At 35.8% G+C, this 16,858-nt stretch overlaps 1 protein-coding gene across 1 annotated transcript in view; it reads left to right on the plus strand.

Annotated features, from left to right (window-relative positions):
- The window catches only part of CD96 (CD96 molecule), a 103,340-nt gene that overhangs the window by 3,677 nt on the left and 82,805 nt on the right, over positions 1–16,858 (plus strand). Inside the window, exon 3 of the mRNA XM_049785608.1 lies at positions 11,037–11,161. Within this exon, the coding sequence (XP_049641565.1) occupies positions 11,037–11,161 (125 nt within the window). The remainder of the gene's footprint in view (positions 1–11,036; positions 11,162–16,858) is intronic.

A 16,858-nucleotide genomic window follows, 5' to 3' on the forward strand; every position in this document is an offset into this window, starting at 1 on the left:
GTGACATTTATAGCATGATTATAATAAATTTTATGTGTGAAAACATAAAATATGTGACTTGGTAATAAATATATATATATAGGACAGTGACTATATATATTTGAGGAAAAAATTGAAGTTGACACTGGGTGTCTAACATGCACAACTTAATGGTGGTGTCATTCATCAAGATGGGAGACAAATGAAGAAGCATAGCAGAGTTGTAGGGGAAAATTTATAGAAGTGTTTTGGAATTCTTTAATATAGGAGAAGCAGAAGTAGCATGGAGTCATTGGACATACAGCATTCACAAGCATACTTGCTTTAGAAGTCTGTTTTTGGAGTCAAGAATCTCAGGTTTAAGTTGTAGTACCATTCTGTGTGAAAATTAATTTTGCCTGGTCATATAAATTTTCTGCACTCAGCTGTAAAATGATGATAATAGTGCCTACACTAAATTACTTGGCTCTAAAGTAAATGATTTCCATTTATACTAATGGAAAGAAGTGAAAGCCAACAAATAGAAAATACTACATAAAATGGAAAGTAACACTGATGAAAAGTGGTCCTGCTAAAATAAGTAAAAAGAACAAAAGTTAACTCAGGAAGATATGATAAGAGTGGTATGAAACTGTACAAGACAGGTATGTATAATCAATACATAAAATCATAATATTTGAATAGTACACTTAGAGGACAGAACTTCATCATTACTTTGCAATGATTTATTGCCATTGCTCCTTTCTTGGGGAAAAATACTTTTTCAATTGTGGCTAGGGGAATATATAGGGTTGGATAAAAATAATATATATATAGAGAGAGAGAACATGTATGTAATTAAGCCTATTATGTTATCAGATAACTCCATTTGAAATTTGACTTTGTTGTTTATTATGTTGCATTTTTTGGCAAGTAATTTTAAATCACTATATTTTTGCTTTTAACAACTATGGTTAAAGATCATACTTGATATGGCAGGTATTATTTTAATAACTGGATGATAAAATTTTTAAAGCACATACGGCATTTTCTACACAAGAACTAAGAGTAAGTGGTAGATTCTATTATTAGTAATAGTTATAATATTGCCAGTAACTCAGTAGTGAGAAGCTTGAGCTACATAGCCTTGAGAAGAGTGAATTCATCTCTCTGCTCAACCCATTTTGGCCACCAGGACAAGGGAAATGCCTGGACGAGATCAGGTCAGTCCAAACTTCAGGACAGGCCTTACCAGGAAAAATTTCAGGAGGAGACACGATAATGAAGCCAGAACATTTTTATTGAAATTTATTTAGGAAGATGAGAGGAGATAGAGAGGCATAAATACATACACAAGAGAGAACATAGACTTTTCCTGAGAGGAAATAGACAAGCAAACAGAGAGATATATGTTCAAGAGAGAACAGGGGCTTGAAGAGAAAGCTCCAAATGACTTTCAGAAGGAACTTTTTTAAATTTTTTGAGACCAATGTGAATTACAAGTCTTTCAAAGTTATATTTAAATGAATTAGGGAAGTTCCCACAATCAGTGTTGACCTCCCACTGCCACTTTTTTCCCAGCATGCATTCCACCTTTAGCCCCCTCGACTGCTAGTGTATCAGGTCCCTTTTGTGTCTAGCTTGTTGTGGTTTGGGTCTCTTGATTCTATTGACATTGACTTTGGGTTGGATATTTAGGTCTGATCATTTTTTAATTTCCACTCAATGCTTTGCCCCTGATACCATCCACTATTTTCTTTCTCAATTTGTTGAAAGCCATAGAAATATGAGGCAGAACAACCTGATTCATGTTCTATGATTCTGATAAAAAAAAAAAAAAACAGGTGGGAGTTCCCTGTCTAGAGCTATAAATATAAATTTAAATGAGAAAAAAATGAAAAAGTAAGAGAAAATGACGGGGGTGATGTGGCAAGTTTTTTGTTTTGTTTGTTTTGTCTTTTTTGCATAGGCATAGTAAGTATTGGGGAAATTAAAAAAGGGAATTCCATTGGTCTAAGAGATACAGGATTTCTCCACCCTTGAAGCATAGTGTCATGAGACCAACTACAGGCTCCAGACATGTTCATTGTCAAACCCCAAGGTCTTTCTTTATGGTGCCAGGAAACATTCTGCTCAGTCGTGGTTGTCAAAGTCAGTCCTCTGTAATTAGACAATGAGGAAACAGCAACAACTTGATCAAAAGGAGCTTTTAAATAGTTCTTCCAAATGGATTTTTCCAGAGAACTACATACGTGAAAGTTAACCAAGGCATTGTCTAGATTAACTTGAATGCAAAGGAAAACTTTGCATTGTTGATAGTCTTCTCATAATTTCAGTGGTTCTTCTGTTGCTTCTTTTTGGAGCCTTCCACCCTTCTCTATGTAGATCCTTGGGCTTTTGCACCTGAGTGGTGCCTTAGCTTCTCTTCTCCAAAGAACACGGGATTTTCATGTACCAAAGGGATAAGATCTTCATGTCTTTGAGCTATTTCAAAGCTAGGAAATTTCCTCTTAAGTCTTATTTTCCAAATGTACATTACTGGGGCCCCTTTAACTATTTGCCTACAACAGTATTGAGATAATTCTATTTCAAAGTTCTTATTTAAAAATTGTCCTTCTCCCTTTCTTTTTATAATTTTCTTATTAGAAACCCAACAAGGCATTTGCCATACTTTAGCACAAGTATACGTCGATTTTAGCATTGGTCAAGCTTTTGTGATTTCTATTTAAATCTATAAACTAGACTATAAAAATTTTGAGAACCTAATATTTCTCATTTTTATGGAGAAATGGCAGCATGAATTAATGTATCTGATCTAGAAATAAAAGTCATACTGAGTTCCAGAAAAAAGCATATTACTTTAGAAAAAGAAGAGAAAGAAAAGAAATAAGAGAAGAAACATAGAAGGAAGTGAAGAAAGGAAATGAGGAGAAGAATAAAAACCAATTAGACCTAAATGCATGCTCTAATGTTGAACATTTCCTAGGCTTCTTAAAGTATTTTACCATTTATTGTTTATTTTATAAGAATAAATATAAGAAAATGGCCTCAATGTTTGAGAAATAGTTCTGGCATTGTGCATTTGAGTGTGAAGGGACAAGTTTTTAAAAAGCAAAACAGAAGGGGAAAAATGTTATCACCACAGATTGCTATAGAGGTCAAACACGAGCCTACTCTATAGCCTGGAGACATTCAGTTCAAAGGAGACAGCACCATTTAAAATCCCTGTCAAATCCTCTCCACCCCTTCACCCCAATGACACACTTCCTCCATTTGTTCTTTTGATCTTCAGTCACTTCTCTCTTCATCCTTGTGAGGTTTTCAACAGAACAATTTTTAGTGCCATAGCGAAAGTGCAGCATGCAAAGTGCTTTGTGAGCCAGATTCAATCCCCAGTAGTCATACAGTTCTGGAGCCCACTAGTAGTGAACCCTAAACTCAGAGCCAGGAGGAGTAAGTCCAAAGTACAGCTGGGTGGGACTCCCACATAAAACAAAACAAAACAAAACAAAACAAAAGCCATTTTCCTCTTACATTCTTTTGAGATTTTTAAACTTATAAGTTCACTGAATAAAATAAGCACACACAGGTACAAATATTTGTGAAGTACACGAACAAATGCAAATTGCAATAGTAGAAAAAAAAGAAGTAGTATGGAAATTATGAGAGACCACAAGCAATTGTGACCTTTTCCTGTTTCCTTTCTTTTGTCACCTACATCATTCTACTGCCTTTTCTGCTCAAAAGACTGTGTCTAAATTGTGTTTCTTTACTTGCTGAGTGCTTGACTGAGAAGAAATTTTGTTTTTTTTTACTCCATTTTGTTTCTGCATGTTTCTCTTCTTGAAAATGATGGTAGAAATATATTACAAAAAGTAAGTTTTATTTTATTGCTGTTTGATCCATTTTGGTTTTGGGGACACACCCAGAGGTGCTCAAGCTTACTTCTTTGCTTAAGGGATCACTCCAAGTGGTACAGACTATACTAGGAATTAGATCTGGTTAATACCTTAAACCTTTGTCCTATCTCCAGCACTTATTCCTTTTCATTTTCAGTTTACAGTATTTCTTGTTAGGTTAGGAATTTTCTAGTTATTGTAAAAAATGTGACTCTCGGGGCTGGCGAGGTGGCGCTAGAGGTAAGGTGTCTGCCTTGCAAGCACTAGCCAAGGAAGGACCACGATTCTATCCCCTTGCGTCCCATATAGTCCCCCCAAGCCAGGGGCAATTTCTGAGTGCTTAGCCAGGAGTAACCCATGAGGCATCAAATGGGTGTGGCCCAAAAAACCAAAACCAAAACCAAACAAAAAAAATGTGACTCTCTGACTTTAAAGTTGACTCATTTAAATTGCTTTCCAATACTTAAAATTATAATATTTAGATACATATTAAAATATTTAGTTATTAATATATTATAAAATTACAATTTGAGCCAGAGAAATGTACAAGGGTCCTGGGTCCTATTCCATGGTATCCTGTAGTCTCCAAAGCACCACTGGGGCTACCCTTATGGTCATTGGCACTACATGGCTCAAGGAGCATTGTTCCTAGCATTGAATCACTGGCCATGTATCACCAGGAATAAACCTCAGAAATCTTGAGCCCCAGCCCCAAGTAAAAAAAAGTACATTGTGGCTTTAGTTTTCTTGGTTATAATAAGAGTTGGGAACTTATTAATGTAATTTTGAAAGCAAGAAAAGAAAATTAGAATATCATGGTAATAAAAGAAAGTTAGATAATGGTATTAGAATTAACATAGAACATAATTGCAGGATATTATTGATAATGCAATGTAGTCTTGATAAATAATTTTGACAATCTCAGTCTAACTATATGCTATCATTATCTAAATTTGCAATTCTTATCTTGCCTTTTTTTTAGTTCACTGAAATGTAATTGACATAAAACACTATTCATTTTAATATATGGCCTGATGTTTTATTTGATGTATATTACAAAATGATTAAGATTAACATCTATTATTCCACACAATTATAATATTTTCTTATGATGATAAAACAGTAAGAAGTAGTTTCTTAAAGCCAGATATCACATGATCTCACATGTAAGTGTTATTAAAAAAAAGCAAAAAATAAAACCAATTCTATGTCTGAGATCTAGGGTTCAGGGTTGCATGATTGCTGTCTAATTACATGGAGTCTAAGTTGGGACAACATGACATATGTTCAAGGTGGGAGGTGCCCCTCTATTGTAAAATGTATGAGTTCTTATCCCTAGTAGATAAGAGCTTGTTTCTATATGTAAAATTTCCCCCTTTTTAGTATGCCTGTGCAAAAAGAAATGGTGCTATATTATATTGCTGGTGCATTTGGGATGAGAGTGTCAGGCTCCATCATCTCTGTGCCCTGGTTTTGACCTGAGCTTTAATCCCAGGAAAAACTTTTTCTTGTAGGTTTTTGTACCAAGCAGAACCAAAACAAATAAAGTTAAGGAGGAGAAAAAAAAGATAATATATATAAAAGAAAAAATAAATAAAAATGAATTTAAAAAAGTAATTAAGGGAACAAAGTGATACAGGAGACTACCTTACATTTGGGGATAAACAGGTTAAGAGGTAGTATTATAGAGGTCTTAATCTTATAAAGGGAATATAGGCTTCCCCATTGTCTTTTGAGATATTCTGTGGAGAATGAAATCCAGGGAACATTTTCATCACACACCCTGATCTTGTTGAGTTTCAGAAATGATTTGCGGCAGAAAGGGCTCGGGTAGAGTTCTCCACAGAGCATGAGCAGGGGTGTTAGTTGTAGTTTCTTGCTAGGGGACGAGATGTGGGACTGAGTGGGTGTCCTTTTGGGAGCTGGGCGATGGCTTATTGGGGCAGGAGGTCGGTCTTGATACCTAATGGGTTAAGAACTTGAGGGTATAGAGTGTTATTAAGGTGGGATATCAGATTGGAAATGTGGGGTGAAGGGATAGTAGTATTTCTGAAAGGAGGGAGGAGGAATAGTATATAGGAGGGGCTATATATACTATAGGCATGGGTTGTTTACAATTTAGGTTTGGCTCTCATAAAGGAATCCTCTCTCTATGTACTCATGCCCACATAAAGACATACATTAGTGATCTATTCTTAAGGTGTTGTTAGAGGTCTGATCCTAATAGTATGGGTCTGAGCTCTTAAGGACTGGTTGAATTAAGATAAATAATTAGCTTAGGTATAGCTTAAGAAAAAGAGGAAGGGAGAGCAAAAGATAAGAGAGAAGAGGACAGACAAATAGGTAAATATAGTAAAAATAAATTAAAAAAAATAGTAAACAAATAGAGATTGGGTTGGTGTGTCAGAGTTGGGAGGTTTCCCCAGTTTCTAGGCTATTTTATCAGTGAAGGGGTTGGACCTTGCTAAATGAAGGTTTCAGGGTAATATAATGGCTAGAGCAGTTTAGGTTACACATAGGTTTCGCATCTCAAGTACAAACAATGTGTTAATGAGGCCTACCTCTGTAGGAGGATACCTACCCTATGTAGTATTTTCCACTGCATCTTATGTATCAAAGTTCCTTTCCTAAAGAGAAACTATCAGTGTGGCTTTTATTTGACATAGATTGAATTGATGAGGAGGAGGAAGAAAGGGGAGAAGGAGAGAAGTAGAGAAGAGAGAGAGAGAAAGAAAGAGAGGGAGAGAGAGAGAGAAAGAGGGAAAGAGAGAGAGAGAGAGAGAGAGAGAGAGAGAGAGAGAGAGAGAGAGAGAGAGAGAGAGAGAGAGAGAGAGAGAGGAAATGTTAATTCGATGAGTAGGTCCTGTAATATAAGTCTGTGGTTTGCAATTGACTGTTTCAGTGGTTTTAATGGTCATATGCTTCAGGTCCTAATAGAGGACATAAACCAGAGAAAAAGGCTATGTTGGGGTGTTTTATCAAGACATTTTCATAATGCAAACTGACTATGGTACTTAGTATGTCTGATCACTGAGGTGTCAAATTAGGGTGTCTACCCTTTGTATCCAAGAATCTTTGTGGACAGAAAAGCTGAGACGTTATTTTATACATAGTAAGATTAAAGCACTAAAACATATTGTTAGGAAACGCTACTGCTGGAGTCTCTGACTTCCAATCATATTCTTCACCAATATCAGTATATAAGCTCCCTAAGACATTATAGGCTTTTGTAGTAAAAGGCTGATTACATACCTGTTCACTAAACCGTTCTTTCCATTGTTGCTGGTTTCTTTATAGTATAATGGATAGTGGAGGCTTTATGTTGTTCCTCTTCCACTTGTTTTTGAACATTTCTCCCCAGCAAATGCTGACAAATACAGTGCTTGGAGTTTCAACCCTATTAGACCATTGTATTTGTTCTTTGAGTATTATATGTATATATGTTGTATATTCTAAGTATCTCAGAAAAGTGCTATAATTCTGTAATTATCCTTCATCTTCTGACTGCCAGGTGCAATTTCTGAGCACATAGCCAGGAGTAACCCCTGAGCATCAACTAATGTGGCCCAAAAACCAAAAAAAAAAAAAAGTTGAGTAGCAAGTATATTTATGAAAATTATTGTATCACCAATGAACTCATTAAAGCAATAGCAGAAGGTTTTTAGTAAGCTCTTTTTTTTTAAGGACAATCGTTAAAGAAATACAGTAAAAACCATGTGAGAGTGGCAATTGTTGTTTGCATAGGCCCAGCAAAAATATGGGGGCAATAGAGAGGAAAAGCCTTGGCCTAAATATAAGGAGACCTTACCCCTGAAGTATTCTGGCATCAGAACAACTCTGGGTTCCAGAAATATTAGGTTGTCCAATCCCGAGTCATTCTCTGTGGTCCCAGTAAAAAAAAAAAAAAAATTGAACAATCCCTGTTGTTGGTTTCTGTAGTTAGAGATCCTGGTTTCTGTGAAGATCCTATATTGAAGTCCAGGTGATGTGGAGTGTTCTTTGGTTTTACCCCACCATTAAAGGGCAATGCAGAGAGACCTGCTCAGAAAACAGGTTGTTGCTGTTTCTAAGTCTTCTGGGTGTTAAGAGAACCCTCTTTGGAGAAAGTTGATGCCAGGGCAGTGATCAAGTCTTCCCTGGTAGGGTTTTGCTACCTGGTGATGTTATAGACAACTGTGGTTGTTTCTGTAGATGATATCTATGGCTCAGGGGTGAATGTATAATGCCTGTTATTTTGAGACCTAAGCCAAGTCATTATGACAATGTTCAGAGTGTAAAGCCCCACTGCATTACAAAATTTGTGTGTTCTTATCTCTACTAGATAAGAACTTGTTTGCATATGTAAATATTTTCCCATTTTAATGTGCCTATGCATAAAAGAGACAATGCCACAAGGTATTATTAATGCATATGGGGGCTGAGAAAACAAGTCCAACAATCCTCATAACTTGGTTCTAACATGAACTCTAAACAGAGACTTTTCTACCCAGATTCCTTATTGAACAGATCACACACACACACACACACACACACACACACACACAACAATGGGGAAAATTGTTCCTATATAAGAGGATATTCAATAAGGGCTATACCTGTTAAGGGAATACATCTAAGATATTCAAAGAAGATAAACATTTCCCTTTTAAGTTTTTAGAAATAGTGGGGGGTCGATGTACAATTCGAAGCACCACTTTGACCTGTGATTTGGCCTTGTTGAGTCTGAAAAACGGCTCCCAACAGTCCCATATCAGGAAAAGTCCTTGGACAGGGACTTCTCAGAAACTGAGTCTGGTAGCAAGCAAAGTTCTACAGTAAAGGGAGGTGGAGGAAAGGAGGCCTCTGAGAGTAGGTCAATAGCAATAGAGTATTGGTTTCTTCTTGAGGTGAGAGTCTATCTTTTCACTTTGGGAACTGTTTGGCAGTTGGCTTGAGTGGCGATAATAATCTGATAATGATTTGATGATAACTATAATGACAATATATCTTTTACATATCTTTTCAATCCCTTTAGAAAAATTTTAGGTTCATGGAGTGAAAGGTACAGAGAACCATTATTTAATCAACCTAAAGGAGACCTTGTTTTAATTAAGAAAAGGTGAAAATAGTTATTAGTAAACAAGATAGCTGATACTGATTAGATATTGAAGTATAACAGAGTTCTAATAGCTATATATAGCATTATTAAGCAGCAAAGCTGAATATTTAAAAATGTATTTACTGTTTATTATTAAAATATATTTACTTCATGACCAATCAATTATACTTCTAAAAAATTTTTGGCCACACCCAGTGGCTATGCACTCAGAAATTGCTCTTGGCTCTGGGGACCATATGGGATGCCAGGGGATCGAACTGAGGCCACGTGCAAGGCAAATGCCCTACCGCTGTGCTGTTGCTCCGGCCCCTCTAGAAATATTCTTAAGTATGTGAGTGATCAGAAAGAAGCTATCAGTCTTGGAGCCTAAGCGGTGGCACAGATGGTGGGGCATTTGCCTTGCATGCGCTAACCTAGGACAGACCGCAGTTTGATCCCCCAGCATTCCATATGTTCCCCCAAGCCAGAGGTGATTTCTGAGTGCATAGCTAGGAGTAGTCCCTGAGCATCACCAGGTGTGGCCCCAAAACCAAGAAGAAGAAAAAAAAAGAAAGAAGCTATCAGTCTAAGGATGCTCTTTGCCATAGAAAATTGTAATACTAAAAATTCAAGTAAAAGTAAAACTCCAAAAGAAAGAACACAATCATTTAATAATTATAAAAAATTAAACAAAAATGATAGGCATAGGTGATAAAAATCACATAAAGTCTCTAAAAGTTTGAAACACAAATATCTTAAGAACCACTTAAAACTTTTTTAATATAGATATCTTTTGTTGGTAAATAAGATGGTAAATATGGATAAGCACATACATACTAACAGATTTGTATATAGAAAATAAATCAAGATGTTATATAATAAAATACTTTAATTTCTAAATTGAACATTCTTTAACATTATTAATAACTTAGTCACAATTTTCTGTGGTGTAACTTTGCCCAAGAGGGTCTAAGCACTATCATATCATGTCATTTTTAAAATAAAACTAATTTTCAATCGCTTATCTGAATTTCTTTGTATATTTTTGGTACTATTTCTTCCTTGAGTGAATGTTAATAAATGTTTATAAAGTCTGGAAAGAGAAGTAGGCATAAAGAAAGAAGTAGATCAGTAAATATCAGAAGTTCAGCAAAAGGAAGAGATAAATTAAAGCAATTCAGAGGATTTCCTGGGCAGTGAAACTATTTTGCATAATATTATCATGGTGGATGGATGTCATTATACAGTTTTACTACTTCTTAGACTGTATAATAGCAAGACTGATGATAATGTAAATAACTTTTATGTGATAATATAGGTTTATTTATTACAAATGTATCATCAGGATTAGAAATACTAGAAGAGCATGTGGAGCAAGAGATATATCAGAGCTCTCTGAACCTACCATTCTGAAACTAAAGTTTTTCTAAAATGATTGAAAAGATGTGTAGAAGATATATTGTTGTTATAGTCTGTACTATCTGAAACCTAATGTGCAAATTTGGGATTAATGCAAAGAATACGCCAAACCAGAGTTGAATTTGTTAAGATAATTTACTTGTATTTTTTCAGCATGTTACCTTTTGTGTTTCCCATAGCTCCCTTTTCATTTTTTTAAAAAAATCTTTATTTTTAAATAAAAGCCTATATTAGTTAAATATCTTTATTTAAGCACCATGATTACAAACATGTTTGTAGTTGAGTTTCAGATATAAAAAAATAACACCCCCTTCACCAGTTCAACATTCCCACCACCAATGCTCCCACCTCTCTCCTTATCCATAGCTCCTTTATCTGGCACTTATACAATGGGGACTGTAGTGGAATTTTGCTTTTTTTACATCAGAGATGTGCCTGGAAAATAGTTGAATTTTAGTGGTTAGTGGCAAGAAAGGGAAAAGCTGGAGCATAAATTTTGATAAAGGGGAAAAATAACTTGATTTCATACACTATGTAACTGAACGTGTCTTGTTATGTATTATATGAATATTGTTATTTCTATTAAAAATAAAATAAATAAGAATGTTCTCATTTCTTTAATAAAGATACTTTACAGATCAGTAACAGATCCACATATTTTCCACCTTATGCTTTTGTCACAGTTACACAGGATGAGCAGAGAAGCAATCACACAATAGAAACAGAGATAAATCAGACTCTGGAAATACCATGCTTTCAAAATATATCCTTGGGAATTTCATCTGAGTTCACCTTTGCATGGTTGGTGGTAAGTATGCCCTTTGCAGGGAATAACCGTAATGATCTTTAAAAATTAATGAAGTGAAAATGAATAGCAAGTAATACGAAGGAAGGAAACCGACTGAACATGAGGTATTTTGAGGCAGGTGTTATGTGAAAGGTTGGAGAATGACCAAGGATGAATTCCTTCTAACTCAGCATGCCTTCAAGCATGAAACAGTAATTTAGAAATTAGTTCCTAAAGGTTAGTTTATATTTAAACTATATGCCAAACCATGATTACATAAAGAAAAACAGGTGATAGTTCTGAAATGGAGACAGTCATAGCACAAATATTTGTTTTACCAACAATATAAGCAGAGGAATAGACCTTTCAGAACTCTTACTTCCATATCCTGGTGTATACTCAGTGCATTGTATCAGGAAATAGAAAACCTTTATGCCTATAAAAACTATAGGTAGAAATATACATGAGGAAAATAGAATAATAAAGTTGTTCAGGTGTTAGAGCTATAGCACTGTGGGTAGTGTGTTTTCCTTACACACAGCTGATCTGGGCTTGATCCCTGGTATCTCATATGTTCTCTTGCCAGGAGTAATTCCTAAGCTCTGAGCCAGTAACAGCCCCTGAGCACTGCTGGGTGTACCCACCTCTGCACATCTGGCAAAAAGTTGTTGCTCCGTGTCATCATTGACATAAGTATGGCTTTAAAGTTGCCATGATTTTTGACTTTAAAACAAATCCAAAGAATTGAATTTTTATTTTGTTTGGGGGCTTTACCCAGCTGTGTGCTTGGGGGATACTCATAACTTTTAACCTTTCTCAAGGAAATCATGCAGTGCCAGGGATCAAACCCAGACTTCCTGCATGCAAAACATGAGCTCTACCCAATTGAGCTATCTTTGACCCACAAGCTATAAAGTTTATGTGAACTTTTCCAAGGCAAACTAAATCTAGCCAGTATAATATACATATTTTAAGTATATATTAGTTATATGTAGTAGACCTCAACTATCATTAAACCAGATAACACAATATCAACACAATAATAAATATAGTTATAAACACAATTTTGATAATCATGTAATGTTCTTTTATGTTATACAAATAATATATTAATTGTATTAATATGTAAATAAAAACCACAAGATTTTAAACTTTCAGAACTCATAGGAACTCAGTTAAGAATCAGCAAAATATTGTACTCACAGATGGTCATTTTTATTATAAGTTATCTGGATTTTTATGGACTATTAGAAAATTAGATGTTTTTTTTTTAATGAAAAATGTTTAATGTTTGCTTTCTGTTATACAATTTTTTTTTGAAAATTAGATGTTTTAACATAAAATTATTTATTTGAGAATGTGGCAGATATGAAGTAACTAATTTGAAATAGGCCTTAAAATACAACCTACTGTATAACCTATATACCTTTTGGAAAGTCCATGTGATGCAAGATAAAAATATTTTAAAATGACTTCTCAAATGGTTTTAAATTCTACAATATCTCTCTGTAATCTGTCAGAAAAACCTTTTTTTACAGTTTTGAGTTTGATTTTTAAAAGTGCAGGCTTCCTAGGTATTATGCCAATCATTGATATAAGTCAGTCAGTTATCTTTCACAAAAACAATATGTAATGTTCTCCTTAAAAATATACAAATTTAATCTCAGCAAGGCAGAAACCTGCTATACCAAACATTAATGGGGTATAAATTCAGTTTCTATACCTTGCCACAATTAACATTTTTGTCTATAGGTAAAATAGTTCCTACATTCATTTTTAGATTTTACTATTAGTAAGAATAATATAGCTAAACAACAATTTAAAAATATAATTTAAATTTAAAAGATCTTTATTAAAGAGCTTTCTACTTGGCAAGTAAGTTGATTTATCATATACTTACATTATCTCAAGTCTATGTATTTTTTATACAAAGAAATATAAAGACTTTGGTCAGCTTTTTTTTTTTCTGTGACTCTAAGCTTTTCCAGAACAAAAAGCATCATCATTCTTAAAAAGCTGCAACATACAATACAGTGCCTAGAACAAAGGCAATAAATAAATAATAAATATTGAAAGGTTTATTTCTCTTTGTTCTCTTTTTTATAATCCTAGCAATAACTTGATGGTTATTACTTGATAATTTGGTAATAACTTGATGGTAATTCTCATGACAACTTGATGGTCACTAAGTTTATTATCATATTTTTATTATTAATGAACAGTAGCTTATTAAAATATCAGTGTATTGATAATTGATAATGTGTGCTTTAGTGAGTTTCTTCAAAGGAACTAACAAACTTATGAAAACACTATCTTAGGATCTTGCCAGGATATTTAGGATAAATTAGAAAATGAGAAAGTTCACTGAAGGTCACACAGTGAGAAAGTTCTACACTTCTATTAGTACCTCAACCATGCCTTCTCTTTAAATAATACACTATTATAGAGATAACTTAAGAAATTATGCTGAAAGAGCCTCTGTTCAAAGGGAACATTGTATTGGCAAATGTGCTGATTAAATTCCTACTGTGCATTCCCTTTTTAAATGTCAAAATCTATTTGCTCCTCTGATTTACATCCTTACTCCCCACAGTCACTGAGCACTATGCTGCTGGTGACTAGGATTCAGCTAGTCTGATGTGAAATTGCTTAATATATTTGTGTTGGGGAAAAATGTGCTGCTCTTCTATGTCGTGACCTCTATGAATTTTCAGAGAGCATAAATATTCTATCCAAACCACATTTTAAAGTTTTAATATTTAAGCTAACAATAATAAAACAATAGTTATAAGCTAATTATTTTTTACAAATATATGCTGTGGTGAGACTGTTTGGGGGAAAAGAATTTAAATCAGGATAGTAAGCCAAAGCTCAGGAGAGCAGAAATCAGTAATACTGAATCCAGTAAATGAAATGTTTCCATTTCAAGTGCTACTGTAAATACTGGTAACAATTTGATGCTAAAATTAGTTTATCATAAGTTACTGGAAAATAAAGGTCTTTTCTTCCTAGATGTGTAATTTTATGTATCTTGGTCAATTCCTTTATAATTTTCACAGAAAGGATTGTTTTTTTGGATTCTCAGCTATAATTTTTGAAAAATCATCAAATGTGGCAGATACCGTGTTAAAATTGTGTTCGAAGTATTCCTGGATAGAATGCTTTGCATTTGAGGCAGTTACATTGCAAGATTATGACTACAATGAAATATAGCTATCAGCCAAAGAGGCATCATATTGTATTAGAGCTAACATGCGAAATAACTGAGTAGAGACACAGATTAAAGCTCAACCCTTTTGTGAACACTTTGATTTGAGGTGGCAGTGGGCTAAGAAATCATAGATTGTGCATCTATAGATGAAACTCAACTGGCAAATAAAAGGAAAGGGATATTTTTACCATTTGTGTCCTAGGACAAGCATACAGACATCAGAGAAAGTCTGAAGGTTTATTCTGGGAAATCAAGTATAGACACATATTTGTGCTTTAATTCCAACTATAATCCCAATTTTCCACAGTAGAAAATTCAATCCAATCCAATAAACATAAGAGTTTGTTTTGAATTCTAGGGTCTGAAGGGATACAAAACAGTATTAAACTACCTATAATAAAAGGAAGTTTTTAGTGAAAGAATAGAATAAATAATAGTTCAATTCTGACTACATGAGAATATATTTAATAGTACTATCAACGAGAAATAATATTTAATATATTATTTATGCAATATTATTAATATAAATATTGTTTAATATTATATTCATATGTATATTATAATATACTATATTACATATTATAATAATATTGTATTTATATTAATAGTATTTACATTATGTATATGCTATATAATAAATATTTGATCAGAAAAATGACATATGAACTACACCAAGACCCTAAAACTATGTGTATATGATATTCTTGGGGGGGGGGGTAAAAGATGTTCATCATCAGAGTTGGTGGATAAATGGAACTGGAACATTCGTATAATGGGTAGAGTGCTTGCCTTGTACATTGTTGAACTGAGTTCAGTCTCTGCACCCCATGTGGTCCCCCCAAGTCCTGCCAGAGTGATATCAGAGCACAGTCAGGTGTGCTCTCAAAATAAAACCAAAGTTGGTGTATAAAGAGAAAATAGTGATTTTTTTCTTTAAAAGCACGAAGAGAACTTTATCACAATCAAACAGTCCCATATAAGTATAAAAGCACATAATTAAATACCTGTACAGATGCTCAGATGGCGAGAAGTGGGTTCAGGTGGACTCTTAGGGGTCCTCAGGCTTCCCCCCTCCCTCCGTACTCCAGGGGGGAGGTGCATGGGGAGGAGGGCTGGCAGACATCTGGCTTTTGGTTCCCTCTTTGATTCTGGAGACCAGCTCTTGCCAGGTATGGGGTTTGGGGAGGCCCCATGCGGGAGCCCTTCTCCCTGGCCTGGGGAGTGCTGGGAGGCTTGGCAGGTCCCCAGGCATCCTTGTCCTTTTCCCCTGACTCCAGGCCTTCCCTGGGTGCCAGCTCAGATGGCCAGAAGTGGGTTCAGGTGGACTCTTAATGGTCCTCAAGCTTCCCCCCTTCCTCCGTACTGCAGAGGGGAGGTGTATGGGGAGGAGGGCGGGCAGATATCTGGCCTCCAGTTTCCTCTTTGATTCTGGAGACCAGCTCTGGCCAGGAATGGGGTTTGGGGAGGCCCCATACCGGAGCACTTCTCCCTGGCCTAGGGAGTGCTGGGAGGCTTGGCAGGCCCCCAGCCGTCCTTGTCTTTTCCCCCTGACTCCAGGCCTTCCCTGGGTGCCAGCTCAGATGGCCAGAAGTGGGTTCAGGTAAACTCTTAGTGGTCCTCAGGCTTCCCTCCTCCCTCCGTACTCCAGGAGGGAGGTGCATGGGGAGGAGGGCAGGCAGACATCTGGCCTCCAGTTTCCTCTTTGATTCTGGAGACCAGCTCTTGCCAGGTATGGGGTTTGGGGAGGCCCCATACCGGAGCCCTTCTCCCTGGCCTGGGGAGTACTGGGAGGCTTGGCAGGCCCCTCAGCCGTCCTTGTCTTTTTCCCCTGACTCCAGGCCTTCCCTGGGTGCCAGCTCAGATGGCCAGAAGTGGGTTCAGGTGGACTCTTAGTGGTCCTCAGGCTTTCCCCCTACCTCTCCCTACACTAATGGAAATGCACTTTGGGAGGAGGGCGAGCCGTTTTAGTATTGGTTTATGTTGGGACAGTCACTGAATTTTTTCTCCTCGTTTTCCTATTGATAGTATTGTATGCATATATTTTATATATCCATAACATCCATCTTGTATTGTGACCTTGATACTGCCCTACAAAATCTCATTTCTAATATTTTACTGCCTCAGTCCCAACTCTTATTTCCCCCTATCTTCTCAGTAGGTGCAGCTCATGACATGAAGCTCACCACATAGAGTGATGAGTGCAGTTAGAGAAATAACTACACTGAAAACTATCATAACAATGTGAATGAATGAGGGAAAAGAAAGCCTGTCTCGAGTACAGGTGTGGGTGGGGTGGGGAGTAGGTAGATCTGGGAAATTGGTGGTGGGAATCCTGCACTGGTGAAGGGGGCTGTTCTTTACATGACTGTAATCATACAACTGCAATTATATTTATAATCACGGTGTTTAAATAAAGATAATTTACAAAAAATACCTGTACAGATGTTTCTATTTAAAATTTTGTATCTATCAATTATTTTATTAGCTAAATACTAAAATATCTGTCA

Source organism: Suncus etruscus, chromosome 13, assembly GCF_024139225.1.
Source record: "Suncus etruscus isolate mSunEtr1 chromosome 13, mSunEtr1.pri.cur, whole genome shotgun sequence".
NCBI lineage: Eukaryota > Metazoa > Chordata > Mammalia > Eulipotyphla > Soricidae > Suncus > Suncus etruscus.